At 39.9% G+C, this 18152-nt stretch overlaps 1 protein-coding gene across 2 annotated transcripts in view; it reads left to right on the top strand.

Moving 5' to 3' along the window:
* Window positions 1-11333: 11333 nt before the first annotated feature.
* pdzrn3b (PDZ domain containing RING finger 3b) overlaps window positions 11334-18152 on the top strand; it is a 52757-nt gene continuing 45938 nt past the window's right edge. Inside the window, exons 1-3 of one of the 2 annotated variants that reach the window (XM_062463721.1) lie at window positions 11334-12154; window positions 14582-14668; window positions 16605-16712. In XM_062463721.1, the coding sequence (XP_062319705.1) occupies window positions 11444-12154; window positions 14582-14668; window positions 16605-16712 (906 nt within the window). In that variant the 5' untranslated portion in view covers window positions 11334-11443. The remainder of the gene's footprint in view (window positions 12155-14581; window positions 14669-16604; window positions 16713-18152) is intronic. The other variant, XM_062463731.1, reaches the window with a different exon arrangement.

Below are 18152 nucleotides of genomic sequence, written 5' to 3'. Positions count from 1 at the left end.
ATCTCCCAACCTGACAAGCATCCTTCAGAACACAGGAGCAGACATGCCCCAATAGTCCCACATGCATCCCTGCGTCCTGTGTAGAGACTGAGCATTCAGTACAGATAAGCTTTTTGATTTTCAAGCGCTGGGAACAAGCAAGTGCTGATGTTTCTCAAACCCCTGGCATGATAAGGACATGCGATAATGCGCATGCATTCCTGAAGCATTCAGAAAAAGCGGTCTTGTATATCTCCCTGACAAGTCAGTAGGATGCTTGAACTCTGCATCATATTAGAACGCATCCCAGAGGAGTGCTGATAAGGAAAATGGTTCTGTTTCTCATGGATGGCACATACACAACATAGTATGATCATGAAGTGGGTATTTTGTAAATAAGTCAAAACACTGCTCACTTAAAGCTTGGTATGTTGTATGTTACAGTACATCCTTTCCTCTATTGAGGGAATTTTGGCAGGGTGTTCTGGCGTTGTCTCTGAAAAGGAAGAAAGCATTCTGAAGACAGTTTATACACAATCACCAAATCCAGTCCCATAGGGGGCCATATTGTAGGTCAGGGAGACTCAAATTATCCTTTGATACGGTGTAAGCACACTGCAGGGGGACAGAATGTTCCCCTTCAGAGGATCGATCCTACTTTCTCATAGTGTAGTCCAGTCAACAGGGGTCTGACCTCCTGACCAGATATCCTCAGGACAGCAGACTCCTTTATTGACACGTCTCTCTGTGGTTTACATTCCATCTCTCCGACTCTCTTTCGAGCCCCCCCACACCCACTCCCGATTCTCTCCTTCTGTGATGACATTCTTCTCCCTCTCCTTGTCTTGTTTATGTATTTCATAGTTGGTCCAGATGTTGGGAATGATTGAGAGTCAGTGTTCTGAGAAATGGCTTGCACTACAGTCATGTGGGAAGCCTTGATCAGTTACACAGATCATTACAATTGCTGTCCGCTACTGTGTCAACACCAGTAGGAGGAAGCTGTGTACTAAACTACGGTATTGTATATGACAATGATGCTTATAGGTCTTTCACCGTAATACAATATTGATGACAACACATTTTTAATTCATTTCCTAAATACATGTTATAGTGTATTGCTTTGCACATGACTTTAGTGTGCTGTTTCTTAGCATTTGTTCAGACTTCAAAATAGCAGACTTGTTGTTGTGAGATTATGTATTTGCATACAGTACCTCTTTGTTCTTACTGGGTTGATCAACATTAGGAATATTAGATTTTATTTTGATCACATTTCAGATCAAGTTATTTGATCACTGATTCAAAGAGAGAACGAGTGTATATTAAATGTAAAAGAAATTCCCCCTAACAAGCATGAACTATAATTTTGAGAATACAGTAAATTACAAATAAATTCAGGCCAAATACTGTACAACACTCTCAGTGATTTGGCATTGTGAATGTTCCTTTTCAGAACAGGGGGGGTTATTAGAATGAAGAACAGTACCATTTTACAATGTGAATAATTATTCAAACAATGAATATCTGTAGTAAACACACCAGTAATATGACTATCTAAATTCAAAGTTCAAAGACCAGTGAAGATGGCACTGGATTTTTTATTCCATCCTTTCTTGATATATTGCTTTTTGAAGTTCACTTTTTTGTGGTTAATTAGTGGAAAAAAATTCTTTCTGACCACTTTGATGGTGAATTATATTTAATAAACATGGCAAAGAAATAAATCAATTACAGGAGGACCTAATCTTCATCTGAAGCCGACTGTGAAGCCACAAGTCCTGGAGAAATGTTTGAAAGAGACCTAATGGAACACATATGTCATGCAACAAAAGCCTCTGGGAGCTCCATATCCCATTTAGCTAGCTGCTTGCTCAGCGGTGGTCAAGTAAAGCATTGGAAGTTCTTGGTAAAGTGAGAAGACCAGCTTATTTTTTACTGAGAATACCTGTAAGGGAGAGTTGTCTCCTGGTCTGAGCCCATGACATGAATCCGGATTTACCCTTTTAACTCTCCTATCACCACTGCACTTAGCGTTTATACCTGACAGCCAACATTTTTGCAGAAGCAGATGAGAGCTTCACATGTGGTTGAGTTAGTTTACAAACTGTTGATTCACAGGTTTAATCCTCTCACTAGCACTATCACATCTTAAGTAACTGTGAGAGCCATCTTTTCTGAGAATCTTTTACATGCAGAGACAGAGACAAGGAAATTAATCACTTCTGCTCATCCTTTTCATAAAAACAGTTCATACCCAGTTTGAAAGAGTTTGCCTAAAAATAAAGATAGTTTCATACAAAAAGATTCTGATAAAGTGTGTGTACATGTATGAACATAATTTGTTACAAGACATGATGGGTAATTGATCTATTTCAATTTACAATCATCTGATTATTATTGTATTTAAGGTCTGGCTTTACTGTCCCTTGCTATGCAACAGTGTCAGTTTTTAGTTATTACTGGCATACTTCTAGAAGGTTCAGGAAGAGAGTTTGACCACTGGGACTTCCAATATGTCCTGCATGTCCTCAGTGGTTTAATGTTAAAGTGGTTTTAGCAGCCACACACAGATTAAAGAAGCAATTTAGAAACCCAACAGATTAAATTCAGACACAATTGGCACATTTCTAAACTCTAATTGCAGACCACAATCTATTTAGGGGAACATTATGTTTTGTAGACGTTTTGTTCGCCCTCTTCACTTTTGAAATACATGTATAGATACATTGTTGTGCTCCAAGTCAATATTACTCAGTCAGTTGTGGGTTCATTTCAAACTAAGACTGACATGCATTTGAGAAGAACTGAAAAGGTGAGAAATGATTTCAACCACTATTTCTGAAGAACCCTATTAATTGTCTCCAGATAATACTATCAACAAACTATGAACTACAGTGTGAGATTAAAAGTTGTTTAAATCAATGTTTGTTGACAGTCACATCCACCAGTCTGAAATAGCCCATGCATTACAAGGTAAAAGAATGTATTTCACAATTTCCTCTGGATTTGAAAACATATGTACTGTATATACTAATAACTTAAATTGCCTTGCAAAATACATTTTCAAGGCATCCATTGTGGATACAGAGGGGAAGAAACACTTAAAAACTTGAGAAGTGAAATCAAAAGAATCCTTTGCTCTCCTCATTCGTCAGTCAATGACAATTTAGCATCAGAAGTTGGAGAAACTTGAATCTAGGATAGATGTCATGGTTCAGTGAGCAGGCCATATGGTACTACTGTGCTGTTACATTTTTAAAAAAACAAGGAAATGAATTGGAGTAGATTTGTATCTGTTGAGTGGGAGTGTGGAGCTGCTCAAATGGTGTGTTCTGTTCCCCTACTGTTCCCTTCTTGTGGTAGGGTCTGCTTTTGCAATTACATATTTTAAAAGATCTGCTTCTTCTAACAATGGTTCTAACAGTATCTGGATTTCTATCTTGATAAAGTGTGACATCATTGTTAACTTAATCCCATGTTGGATGCAAGTGACAGTCTGTCACATGTGAGTTACTTGATCCTATAATCATAACAATCTGCATTATGGTATGCAACATATAAAAAGAATATCAGGATGACTGGTTTGAGAGGCCTAGCTCAACCTTCCATCTCCTATCCCCAACATCACTTTGATTGCAGTCTTGTAAAGAGAAGACTTATAGCAACAGACTCCAGGGCAGGTGGAGAGTTCAAAGGGACCCACAGGCTTAATGTCAATCCTGTGTTCAGGCACAGGAAGTAGGGGCACTCAGTACTCTGTAAATATTAGTGCTATAAAATATAGCATGCCCAGATGCATATAAACAGCATACATTGTAATAGAACATACTCGTTGTGGAGACATCTCATTTCTGAAATAAATCCATTGAGGTCTGGTAAAAGGGTTTTGTAGACATGAGTCACATCTGAGATTTATTCAAACAAACATTTTTGTTTTTCTACAACAACAGTAGCTAAGGGAGAGGCGAGAAGTTTGAGTCAGAAGCAATCATATCAGGATAAGCTCAAGGCAAATATTTTTGCTTTAGTCTACAAGAGACATTTATTCTACTGTTTCATATCTGTGTAAAAAATGTACCAGTAGGTTAAGGATTAAAATGCTCCAAAGGATCCCCAAGGTACACACATACCGTACTGTAGCATTCACTTGTCATTTTCCCATTTTTGCATAAAAATTAGATACAGGATCCAACCTGATACATTTTATATTACAGTAGATAAGAATACAGCTATATGAGCATTTATTTCATCATCATCATCATCATCATCATCATCATCATCATCATCATCATCACCACCACAATCAGCCAAACACATTTCACCATCTTCTGTGGTTAGTGAAATTTCAAGCAAAGAAGAGGAAGAGTTTTCAGAGTGTGCTCTTCAGCTGTGGAATTTGGTTTGTTTTCTCACTGGCCCTGACTGTATAAGCAGAGCCATTATCTCTACTTCCATCTGCACCAGTCGACCAAGACCAGAGTTTTGGCAGAAGAAGACTCACTCCCTGGGACCTCGTGGAGAGCAGGTATTTGCCTCTGAGGCGTCATGCTACTGGAAGAGGATGCTGCCTCGGATGATGGGATTCTGTAAGCATTGCCCCAAACCCAGTGCCGGCTGAACCGACATGCCAGTGGCGGCTGAACTGACATGCAGACGATGAACTGAGGCTAGAGCCAGATGGACAAAAGTGAAGAGATAATGTATTCTCTGAGCCACAGTTGCACGTAGCCTACATCACCATTTAATTACTTTCATAACAACATAAACTAAACATTAACGTCATTATCTTAATAGAAGATTCACCTGTAAGGTACTGTATATCCTTTTTTATGAAAAATTTCATTCTAACAGGGAAAAACACTGTAATGCAAACAATGAACTGATTATGTGGCAGCCAGATTGTTTAGATTAAGAGAGCACTTTGGTTACTCTGTCTAAAAATAAATCATGTCAGCCACAACTTTGGTGAAGTATAGCTCATAGTGGCCCTCGCCACAAGGGAAAGCAATAACTATGACCTCAGTCTGTTATTTTGGTAATGGGTAATTAGAAGGGGGTTGTTTCCGATTAGCTCCTAATGTTACTTGCACAGGCCACTGCCTTGTTTCCGTGTATATTCAATTATCCTCTCAGTGGTGCACTGCTGAAATACCTGGTTCTCCTGCATGATTCAGCTGAGATTAAATCTGGATGTTTGTTTTCAACCCTGATCATTTCACGATCCGTTGTTCAGCTTGTGTGTTGACAACTATGTACAGGTAGAATAATTAAGATTTCCCACTAAACACACTTTTTCAGTTAAATTCCTGTGGTGTTATGCTAATGTTCCAAAACCCTAAGTACATCTATACATACTGGCATATTGTGCATCTTTATCATTTAAAACTAGATGCTTTATACTGGAACGCAATGCACAAAACACTGTAAATAATGTCTGATGAACCTCTGTAAGGGTTTTATGTTCTAACTTCTATGATTCAAATGCCTTTGAAGAGTTGCATTCCTTTGTGTTTAATCTATGGCAGTGACACTTCATACTGCTTGACTTAGAACATAAATATAAAAACAGTGTAATAAAGATGCCATTTAAAATGAATAATTTACATATGCCTTTTCATCCCAGTAGAAAACGTCTGTGTCAACATTTGTCTCCAAATATTCATCAACAGTTGACCCATTTTGGAAAGTGCAACATTGTACACCTTCAGGAAAATGTAACAAATGTGCATATTATTCCAAAACACTACTGAAATAGTAATGAGTAGCGTGAAGATCATTCAGGTTTGGTTTGATGAAAAAGTTACTTTATATAATGATATAAATCAGCATACCAGTACATTCAGGATATGACAAGATGGCTGCTTATACAATATGTTTTTCAGTGATTGTCTGTGATACTGTTATTTTGAACTGTTATCTAAAATGATACTGTACATGCATTCAAACAGAACAGATCATCAACAGAATGCTGATGCTTTTCAGGTGTCCCCTTGTGTAGTCCCACAGGTTCCCAGACGGGGGATTTCATCATTCAGTGAGTCGTCACTACTGATCGCCAACAACATGACACACAAGAGATGCCTCATGAAACGCTGACAGCTGGAAGCCTTGAAAAATATCTTTATATTATATATTTGTATGACATGTTCTGAACTTTTGGCTCCTTTTTAGCTCACAATTGGTGACAAATCACCACTGACATCTTATTCCCCTAAAGAACAAATTGAGGACAGTGGAGGTTGTCTGTGTTGTGCACAGCCTATTATGTTCACTGTGGCATGCTCTCCCCCCAGGCAAAGGCCCAATGTACATATCTGGAAACTGGTTCAAACCTAAGTCACTGCTGTTCTGCTTGCCATACTGGACTGAAAACAATATAGCTGTTTAAGAGGTCTTTGGTGAGGGTCACATTTGCTTTTATTTGTGTTATTGTATCTTCATTTATAGTATCTGCATTTTAAAATACCATTTTGACCAGAGCAAAAACAAAAACAATGAACACAAGTCACACCACCTTGTCATCAATCATTTTCAGTACCTCCATTTCTTCTATGTTTGAATGTGATTCCGAAGGGAGCAAGGAAATTTACATTTTAAACCAGATGAGGTGATGAACAGCAGAGGAGGCTGGCTGGTGAACAACTACTGAGTGTAAAACTCTGTCTCTGATGACTTCATCACTGCTGCATGTTGGTTCCATCTTGCTGCTTTCATTATCACTAATCTTTCAGCATGTTCCTGTGTGTCTGCAGACCTAGCCTTGCTGGTAACCCGTTTCGGGTGTTAGACATGGTCCAAGAATGGCTCCTGCAAAGAGACTGACCTGGTTACATGCCTTCCACACACTTAACACTGGCATGCTCATTCCATATAGACCTGTTTGTAAACGTTTGGCTGGTGGTTCCCAAAGTTGAGATCAGCTCCCTTCCAAAAAGGATAGTGCATCTCTTTCCATATTGTGTCCATGTTTTTTACTTAAGAAACTGTAACCATAATGACAAACATTTTATTAAGTCATTAGTTTGAAATTCAGTGCCATAATTAGGTTTAGTACTGTACTTATGTCCATTTTATCCAGTGCTTCCAGAATGTGTATGTTGACAAACGTGTGAAAATGTTGAATGTTTTCCTTAGTGCTCTATTTTTTCATTGCCAAAAGAAAATCTGTTTTCAATAGAGTTGTCCCTTGGAAACCAATGTAACTAATGCATTATGTTAGTCATTCATTTTCCAAATCGCTGAGAGCGTTACTCTCTGCCAGATCACATTCTGCAGATAATATGTATCAGGTAAATGTACTCCCTCTATCACTTAACCATAAACCAGCTTTGTGTTTTGCTTAACTGATGCCATCCATCTTCATAGCTCATCAGCTATTTGTAGTTGATGAACCTACTATTCAGGAAAACCAAAAAGTGGGCTTCTTGAATAATGCACATACCCAGCATTTGTAACCCCTTTTTGAGATGCCTTTGGAGATTTTATTAGCGTTTTGCGTATTAGCATGCAGATCTAGGTCATATTTTGTTCTCAGACTGATTTAGCTTCATGGGAAATAGGGATTAATAAGATTTCAGGTGCCTTTGACCTAAATTGTGTCTTTCCACCCCAGAAAGATAAGTCTAAACAATCAGGTTTCAATGTGTATGGGTATCATGTAAATATTTGGTTTCTGTCCTTTAAAGCTATCTACACATATAATGATGGCAATTTAGTATCATATAGTTATACATATTATTGTGAAGCATAATTACAACATACTTCACTGTGTCAGACAGAAATCTCCTTTCTGTTATTATTTGCTACAAAGAGTTGTGAAATGAAACTTTTACCCACATGTTTATGCCTGTAAGTGTATTTTGACAGTTGAGCTGCTGTTAACTGTCACAACACACAGAGAGAGGGGGGGATGGCTGGTTGTTTAGTTTTCACCATCTGTCATCAGCATCCTATGGGAGACAAGTGGGGCCATGCCTGATCTCAATCAGATCCCCACCCTCCACCTTCTGGAGTCATGGTCACAAGGCCACCCCAAGATCTGTACGCTGCACCCACAGCCCACATTACAGAGCAAGGGCACCCCAAGATCTGTACACTGCACCCACAGCCCACATTACAGAGCAAGGGCACCCCAAGATCTTTACGTTGCACCCACAGCCCACATTACAGAGCAAGGGCACCCCAAGATCTGTACGCTGCACCCACAGCCCACATTACAGAGCAAGGGCACCCCAAGATCTGTACACTGCACCCACCTCCCACATTACAGAGCAAGGGCACCCCAAGATCTGTACACTGCACCCACAGCCCACATTACAGAGCAAGGGCACCCCAAGATCTGTACGCTGCACCCACAGCCCACATTACAGAGCAAGGGCACCCCAAGATCTGTACACTGCACCCACAGCCCACATTACAGAGCAAGGGCACCCCAAGATCTTTACGTTGCACCCACAGCCCACATTACAGAGCAAGGGCACCCCAAGATCTGTACGCTGCACCCACAGCCCACATTACAGAGCAAGGGCACCCCAAGATCTGTACGCTGCACCCACAGCCCACATTACAGAGCAAGGGCACCCCAAGATCTGTACGTTGCACCCACAGCCCACATTACAGAGCAAGGGCACCCCAAGATCTGTACACTGCACCCACAGCCCACATTACAGAGCAAGGGCACCCCAAGATCTGTACACTGCACCCACAGCCCACATTACAGAGCAAGGGCACCCCAAGATCTGTACGCTGCACCCACAGCCCACATTACAGAGCAAGGGCACCCCAAGATCTGTACGCTGCACCCACAGCCCACATTACAGAGCAAGGGCACCCCAAGATCTGTACGCTGCACCCACAGCCCACATTACAGAGCAAGGGCACCCCAAGATCTGTACGCTGCACCCACAGCCCACATTACAGAGCAAGGGCACCCCCAAAAAACTAAATAAGTACATTGATTTGTATTTGGTCTGATGTCCTCTGTTGTGCAGGACATGCAGTTTCAACAAAGATGATGAAAAGAGGTTTGGTTGTCACGTTTAAATATAGCTTGAAAAGGAATAACTCCCTTCACAGTAACCCACATGGCCCTCATTTCTTTTACATATATAAAGTACAGCGGTAATGATTACGATATGGCCAGAATCCAAAGCCTCACAGAACACCCTAATCACACATGCTGACACTCAGATATCTCTGTAGCTTTACAGCACTAACCGAGAAAGAGAGAGGGTTCAGTAATAAGCCTCGTCAAATGTTATCTGTATCATTTTTTGTTCTTTTTATTAAAATGCATTGCTGTCAAGGGAATAGCACTCGCTGTTCCTTTTTCCAAAGTCCCATTTCATGAGCTCAAGACTCCTCTGATGACTAATCTGAGATGACACATCTGAAATATGTTTTGCCCCAAGAAATTTTGAGTCTTCTGAACAAACAAGCCCACTTGCTTACTTGATAGTCTGAGTTTAGAAAGAGTTGAGAAAATATTATGTAGATTTTCTTATTAGGCTCAATGGTCAAATTGTTCTTGTAATTTTGTGGATTTGTGTAAATCTGAGTAAATAAACCAATTCGACATCACATGCATTTGGTGCGGGGCTTCAATAATTGTATTTGTGTCTTATCCTAGTGCATCTAGAAGTGTGGGAAGATTGATGCAGGACCCAGTCGTCTGAACACCTGACTCTCATACTGGACTTGAGGGTTAGGATCAAGCCTTATCTCTGCTGGGACTTTGTGTCTTTAAACTGCTCCCAACATAGATGAGACTGTGTTGTCATTGCATCTTATATTGGAGTAAACATTCTAAAACAGAGTCTACATGGGCATTCCAAACCATAGAAATTAGCTCTAAAGTGCTTTCCCTCATAAAATATCTATCCAAATTCAGTGTTATTCTCAGAATTGCAAAGCAGTTCATGATAATTGTTTAGTAGTATAGTTTTTTTTGTATTCTGTTTTTTGTTTCAACGTTATTATATTTGAGAACATAACTTTGTGCTGTTTAGTTAGAGACTTTTGTAGACTTAGAGATGGAGAGCAAACAGTCTAAGCCTATGACAAACAACGAGAGTTAACTGATATAAGATATAATTTCTGAGAAAAATGGCTGAGCAAGCATAGCAAACCCACAAACCAAACCGGAATATTGCAACTGGAAATGTTGTAGCCTACTCATTGAGCTAATACAGAATGAAAAGTTTTTTTTTATCAAATAGAGTGATCATTAATTTGTTGAGTTGATATAGGAATATTTTAAAGTTCTAAAGTATAGCCTCTGTGTGCACAGTTATTGCATGCTCTTTGTGGACCTCTGGATTCCCAGTTACAGTGAAGGCATGTATACCATACATTCAAAGAACTTACCGTGCTTGAAGATATATTTATAATATTACTCTATGTATAAATTACTGCAGACATTAGAGGCCAATATTAAGATGTCTCCTCGGCATTGTGACAAAAGCGGTCAGATCACCATGATCAGGGTGTGAAGGACTTGGAGGTGTCCCTGATGTCTGAGGGTGGTCAGTGCCTCCACGGTCAGCAGAACTATCCAGTACAATGGCCATGTTGACTTAACTCAGATCCACAAATATACCTGCAGGCCACAGGACTTCTTCTTTGTGATGACCAGGTGCAACATCCATGAAGAGTTGTAAACAGGCTCTATAATTCCCTCTCAACACTAGCTAGACACGTTGTAGGGTCTGAAGGATGGGCACAATGTTTGGGTTCATTTGACTTGTCGGTGAATGCTGTGAGGCCACTGCTGTCCAGCCTTGTCAACAGGGCCAGGCCCAAGATACTGCTATCCTGTCACATGTTTTTATTACAAGAACACCAACAATACAAAAAACATCATTTCATCTGTGTGCCACAAAAAAAAAGCTTTCCCAATTTAGTGGAGACTTGTGGGACAAGCAAGCTTTGAGAATGTTTGGTAGTCTGCCTTCTAAACTTAATAAGTAAGCACTTTTAAGAGCTTTATACTCAAATAACTTTCACTCGTGGTGTCTACTTTACCTACTTATACACAGTACATGTAAAGTAAGGAAAGAATGGATTTAAGTACAGTTGAGCTTCATACAGTAGTTACATTGCTTTGAAAGATGTAGTCTATTACCTTTGTGGTGGAAAAGTCTTTGTGCATGAATAGTTAGGTTTGAGGTTGTAGGCTAATATAAGGTGCTTTCTTTTGAGGGTAACCCTAAATTGTTACAAAAAATCTAGATTTTGTAGGCCTAAATGTAACTGATTAACTTTAGGCTGTGCGTTTCTCTTACGGTGTTTACGGTAGAGAATTCCTCCACATTTTTTCCAAGCAAGTCTCGGTCAATTAGTTCAGACAGTAAGGAAAGCTTGTAGCCAGTTAGTCCTTACTCCTCCAATGACAAGCTAAAACACCTATTACTCCTACTTCGACCTGTGGGAATCCCGACGAAATTTTGGATTTACCTAAAACATGGGATTTGAGTTGGATCGATTTAAAGGGGCTGTGGACCCAGATTTCAAATGCAACTTGTGCAATAAAGTTCTAGAAGACCCGCTTACTACTCCGTGTGGTCATGTCTTCTGCGCTGGATGTGTGCTGCCTTGGGTTGTCCAGCAGAGCAGCTGTCCAGTGAAGTGTCAAAGGATCTCTACGAAAGAGCTTAACCACGTTCTCCCTCTTAAAAATCTGATTTTGAAGCTGGACATTAAGTGTGACAATTATGCAAGGGGTTGTGAAAAAGTAGTGAAGCTGCAAAATTTGGCAGAGCACGCAGAGATGTGTGATTACTCGCCGGCCAAATGCAGGATTAAAGGATGCAACGAAGTATTGAACCTGAAGGACATGGATGCCCATATGCGCGAAACGTGTGATTACAGACCAGTCGGGATATGCGAAAATGGATGTGGATTGATGCTCACCTATAAAGAGCAAAAACTTAACCATTGCTGTTTGAAAGCGCTCAAAGCCCACAACAGCACTTTACACGGAAAGGTGGTCAGTTTGGACAAAGAGTTCAAGAAGCAATCTTTGAAATCCAACAAGAGAGAGAAGTCACTTCTCGCGCAACTGTCTGCTGTCCACAACGAGCTACAAATGACAGCATTGAAATATCAAAAGAAATTTACTGAATATAGTGCAAGGATCGACTCGCTGACCAAGACTCTGGCTCCTCCGTGCAAGGTAAAACGTTAAAGGATTCGAGGGAGGTTACTTGCAGTTTCAAAACTCTTCTTTGACAATATTCGTAACTTTTATTTCTTGAGTGTAGTTAGCCTATATTTTGACACTTGTGGTATTGGCTTTTGGTGTGTTATCCGACTTCTTAACCTAAACTCCGCTGGTTAACGATAAGGTCCACCTTTCTGACGAGACTTTGGAGTTTCCTGTTGTCAAACATGCTTTCCAAGTATTTCTTGTAGTGCCTTATTCACATAGAGCACACTGTAGTTTTGAACGAGGAGTAAGGGCCAAGGGGCCAAACTGTTCAGAAGTTCTTCCTCTCAGCCTGCCATGAGACATGTCTGTCAGCTGCACTTACCGCCAGCTGGCTTCCAAGGGGGAGGGGCAAATATTTACTGCTGCTTTGTACACACCGAGACGCAGGTCACAATTACCTTCTCATCGATTCAGCGCTGCTACAGTTATGTGGGACTTTAGGCTGAAGATATCGCCCCTTATAATGTTCATTGAAGACCACATTTCAATTACACATTAGCCTATAGTGCGAACAAAAATGATTTATTGGTCATGACTGGAACTATTCCAGAAGTGTAAATTTGATCCTCAGATAATTTATTTTATATTATTTAATTGTAAATACATTTATATTTAATCAGTCAATGTAGTATTTGACCATAGAGCAGAGGTGCTGTTGACAGTTGTAGGCTCAACCACAACCTGTTGCCCTGATTGTTCAGTTAGGGATGAAGATTTGTGTTTTCTTATGGTGACCATTAGAACATAAATAAACAAATACATAAACTAATGAGGAACCTTCACAAGTCCAAGTTAGATGTTGACTAGTTGAATATGTTTATTGAGACAACTGTTGTAATATATCAACAGAACAACAACAACAAAAAACATTCAGTGGATTTTTTTTTATGAAACAGCTGCAGTGCACAAATTCAGTATGAAAGGGGTGAATTTTCTTACTTGAATCCCTGGAAAACATCTCCAAAGGAAAGAATTCTCAAATTATCCATGGAAAAGAAAGTAGAACAGATAAAAATCATTATGTGGACTGTGTGGTTAGTTTAAAGTTTTTTTTTTTTCTTCAAATTTTTTCTTTAGAGTCAGTCAAGCAGTATGAACAGGATTGCTTGGCGCAGAACTTGAGTGCACATGTGGCAGTATCAAACAGAAAGACACAAGTGGAATTAGCTGTGGGAGGCGGGCGACTTGCAGCCTGCCACTGCACAGGCCTCAGGAACCTGTGTTTTTAGTTTTGCTGGTCATGTTGTTAATACAGTACATCATGTTACTATGTTCTAGAATCTAGATCTTTATATATTCTCAGACTCATTTTAGATTCTTAGATTGTATTTTTCCCCAACATAAAAATATCCCTCTGCCTACATTTGACAGGTAACACACTTAAACCATATTTGGAATCTGCACAGTTGTCACCACTTGGATTGTGGTTAGCAGATGTTTTTGGTCCTGCTTTGCTCCGACAGGTGAATGAGAAAGTCAGGTTCAACTTTGTCATCTATAGGAAACTGCTAAACAAGAAAAGCTTCCTTAACTGGTTTCAGGACTTTGTCATTGTCATTCAAGAGTAAAATACTTTTTTTTAGTTTATATCCACTTTAGCATTTTCTATGTGCACATTCTGTATGCATTTTTTGTGTATTTAGTATCATGGCTGACTGCCTAGACTCAAAATAAGCAGTGTACATTGCACCATGGCAGTCATGTACAGTACTGTTTGGCCCTAGCCTATATGGTATTCAGGACACTGTACATGCCATTAATATCTGCTTATATTTAGTTCCAGTGTGCAGTGGCATACTGAAATGACAGCTGAAATTATCTTCACAGTACCCCCCACCACCACCACCAACACCACCACACACACAGACTCACCCCCTTAAGAAATGGATTAAGAGCTGAATGCACTCGTTTCATAACGTTCCCCTTGTCATCTCTCCACTGACAAAGAGGTCTACTGGTTTATTAATACACATAGCAAACATTTCTGAAGTGAAAAAGGGAAAGAGCAATAACCTTTCCTGGAACTGGTCACTTGACAGCTCTTTCACCAAGGGCTGGTTAAGCTATAGAGAATTCAGTAGAAGCATTAACATATGAGAACATGTTACCCCCTGCCGTTAGCCATATTTATTCATCTTGTTATTTTACATTTCCAATACAGTAAATTAATAAGTCAGCAACTAATATTATCCAATACAGGCAAAATAAAAATGGCTTTTCATGAAAGACATAACGATACTATAAATATTTCTGAACACTACTTTGATGTTCCATATTGATGTTTACTTCAGAAACTCAACAGAAATGTTGAGTTTATTAACTATTTCGAAGTTAATGTAGTTCATTGTGAAGTTTTATTTTGATTTCTGTACTCTTCTTCTGTGTCTGCAGGGAGGGGATACCAAAACCATCACAGCAATCCTCCACCGGGAGGGGGGGTCTCTTGGATTCAACATTATAGGAGGAAGACCATGTCCGGTTAGTCGAGTTTTACAAATTAACACAAATTATTGGGATACCCTCCTGATTATCAGTCAAGTATAATGCTCCAAAGCAGAACCAGAGTTCATACTTTTACTTTTTATACAATATAGACAGAAACACATTGTGCTAATTAGACTTGGATAGCTAAACCGCATCAATCCTGTTTTACAGTGTCTTTTTAATGGTTGGGTTTAGTGGATTTGATTTTTAAGATGAAAACTGCAATTCGTTTAAATGAGAGTTAAATCAGGGATTATGATTCTGCCTTGTGTTGTTTTCTCTTTAATTGAGAGGATTGTGGTGATATGGTCCCCTCAGAAGGGTTAAACAGATCGTTTACCACAGGCTGATAATAACCATGGCCATGTTAAATGTCTCACTGTTTGAAGAGAAAAAAACATTATGACGGTGGGATCCTGTGACATAAATGAGGGTTATCCTTATCAGAAGTCCACCTGCATGGTAGAGAGTCCATTCACGTGTTACAAATGCATTCTCCATACATACAGTGTCCTTCTACAGAGTACACAGGTCCCACTGAAATGGTGTTCACAGTATCTGTTTCACTTGGAATGTATGCCAAACTGTTCCAGGGCTGTTTTTCTGTGGTTTCTTTAAAATAGCTCTTGTGACGCATTTAGATGTAGCAACATGGATTATTACAGTAAAACGTTTTACAACAGGAACTGTAAAAAGGGCCTAAATATCCCAAGCTATTTTATTTATTTATTTTATGGTCTTGCAGATTTGTAATTGTCCCAAATCACCTGAACAGAACCATGTATCAAGATCTCCGTAAAAGAGTACAGAGAATACAGTACACACAGCCTTTGCTTGCAGTGTCCTGGTTACCAAAAGACTTCCCAAAGAGGTCACCAAATCTTCTATAATAAACCATTGATTCAAATGGAAATAACTTTATGAGGCCCTGCAGCTTTCATCTTTCATCCTTCACTTGGGCTGATGGGATGACCAAGCAGGGGTGGATGCCTAGCTTACTTTAATTGAGGCTGGCCATTGTAGCCACTACACGGACTGTGTGATGGACCTGAGTTTGTCTGCCTTTTTGCCTCTGGGAAGGGGGACATCGCAAAGCATTAGCCCGCTCACACAGTCCTGTTGTGACTGCCCTGGCACTGTGGGTAACTTTTGGACAAAGCATTATACTGTAAACATTGGCTTGTGATGAGTTACGAAAAAAGAGGATGTGGACCTGAAATAATTAATTACTGAGCTCACAGCTTGACTTCTGTGGTTTCCTTAAGTATTCCATTAAAATTGAGCACAGTGTCGCACGACTTGGCAGGATACAAGGTGGTTTTGATGTGGTTTTAGGAGGGAGCCAAGAGAGAGGTTGGCAGTGGATGTTGTGAAGCCAATCATAGATTTTACACTGTGGGGTCACAGCCTCTGTGATGGACCCAGATAAATCAAAATGGGATTGTATACGTTAGTGCAGTCTATATGCAGAGCTTGTGATGGCCAGGGTCGCTTGTCCATGTCTGGGAAGCATGTCAACTGGCTGGCCATCCTGGCACATGGCACTGCTGGAGCCCAGCATTAAGCCCTGTGTAATGTGCACCTGCATCCACTTCCCATTCACTGGCGGCTGTTGAGCCCTGTGGTTAATGGTGGGGTTAACCAGGCAGTGTCGATGACTGCAGTTGTGTTCATGTGTAAGGACCTCCGGGTCCAACACCCTAATTGGTGGGAATAAGCAAACCTGCTTCAATTGTCTGCATAATACCCCTAGGACTTTTAAAAGTAGGTTACATAGTAAGTTAAGACAATTTTAACAAGACTCCAGGAGTTTTTTGAAAAATAACTGAACGGAAAGTTCCTTCAGATCACATAGCCAATATTACACTGTGTTAATATTTATTGTTCTGTACTTGTTTGCACATCTACGACATGTTGTTTTCCCCGACAGGATGACAATGATGGCACTTCAAATGAAGGAATCTTTGTATCCAAGATAGTGGACAGTGGGCCCTCGGACAAGGAAGGAGGCCTTCAGATCCATGACAGAATAATGGAGGTACTGTATGTGCCCTTCTACAGCATTTCATTTGAAGGGCAAGTAGCAGGAATCGTTGGGGCTTGCACTCTTTGGACGTGTCCAGCTTCTTTATGGCTTCTGAAGTATAACAGTCAACGGCAGAAGGTTTTACCTGGAAGAGCTTCAGTTGTAACTCAGTTTAAATATAATGATTATAGATTATTCCACTTCACACATGAGAGATACAATGTACTATACATTTTATTTTATTTTCACCATTATCATTCATATCGTAAAAACTTTGTCTTGGTACTATATTATGCTGAGTTAGTATCTGTGTGCTCTTTTAACAATAAATACTGGAAGCTGTCTCAGAGGGTTTGCTCTAAGAACAGAAAACCTGAGGCAAAGCTGTCGTTCGATGTTTGACTTGGTATCTTAAATGCAAAAACCTTGGATTACTCACAAGCAGATGAATCTCTAGTGACAGACTTGCCGTGAAGAAGCCCCCTCTCGTCTTCAAACAGAATGCCCATGTAGAAAGGCCAGGTGCCCTCCGAGGTCAATGTGAAGGGTGCACAGAAAATCAACATCACAAAGGATGCTTTTATAGTTGTTGTTTGAACCTGAGACCGTAACAAAGTATGTAGTGAGCTATAGATCTAATGCATTGAACTATGAAGTGTTAGTGACTGTATACCACAAACTGATGGTATGCTACAGATATTACTTTATGAACCTTCTTTCCTAAAGCATTTGATGGTAATTCAAAAACTACTGTATGCTGTAAAAAAACTACTGTATGTTCTTGTTTGCTTTTAGCAAATGGAAGATGTTAAAAGGTGGCAAGGGGAATGGTGTCCCTAGATTGCAGATTTTCCTCCATAATTGATCCCAACTCTGTTTTGACAGACAGAAGTTGTAAATGTTATCACAACCAACTAGGATCCAACACTATAGGCCTTTTATAGTAACCTCTTTACGTATCGTTAACAAGTTGTCAAATCCCACTGTTTGTTCAGATTCCCTTGACAATGGGCAGATTGAGCCACAGAAACCGACAGCGATTGACTTGGCGCCGAGTGACTTTAGACCAGTGGTGCCTTCAAGTGGCTTACTGGCTGGATCCATGAGGAGAGATTAGCTCACATGCCGCGTCAGTGTGTGTCACTGGGATTTACCCAAATGTGTGTGTGTGTGTATGTGTGTATGTGTGAGTATAACGTGGATGATTATATTAACATGCTTCATATATATGCTATGGATATGGGTATGTGTTATCTGAGAAGACTCCCCTGTATGGGATTATATTGTATTTGGTGGACATTCATCTTTTAAATGTAAAAGAGAGCAGATTTAGCTTTAGGATGATATTGGACCTTCATTTGTATTTTTGTCTTTATATTGTTGTTGACCCATTGTATGATAAGTCACCAGATCTGTCTAGAGAGTGCAGAACATGAGAAGAAGGAGAATATG

The sequence above is a fragment of the Osmerus eperlanus genome, chromosome 1 (assembly GCF_963692335.1).
Source record: "Osmerus eperlanus chromosome 1, fOsmEpe2.1, whole genome shotgun sequence".
Taxonomy (NCBI): domain Eukaryota; kingdom Metazoa; phylum Chordata; class Actinopteri; order Osmeriformes; family Osmeridae; genus Osmerus; species Osmerus eperlanus.
This window is presented reverse-complemented; position numbering and strand designations above follow the sequence as displayed.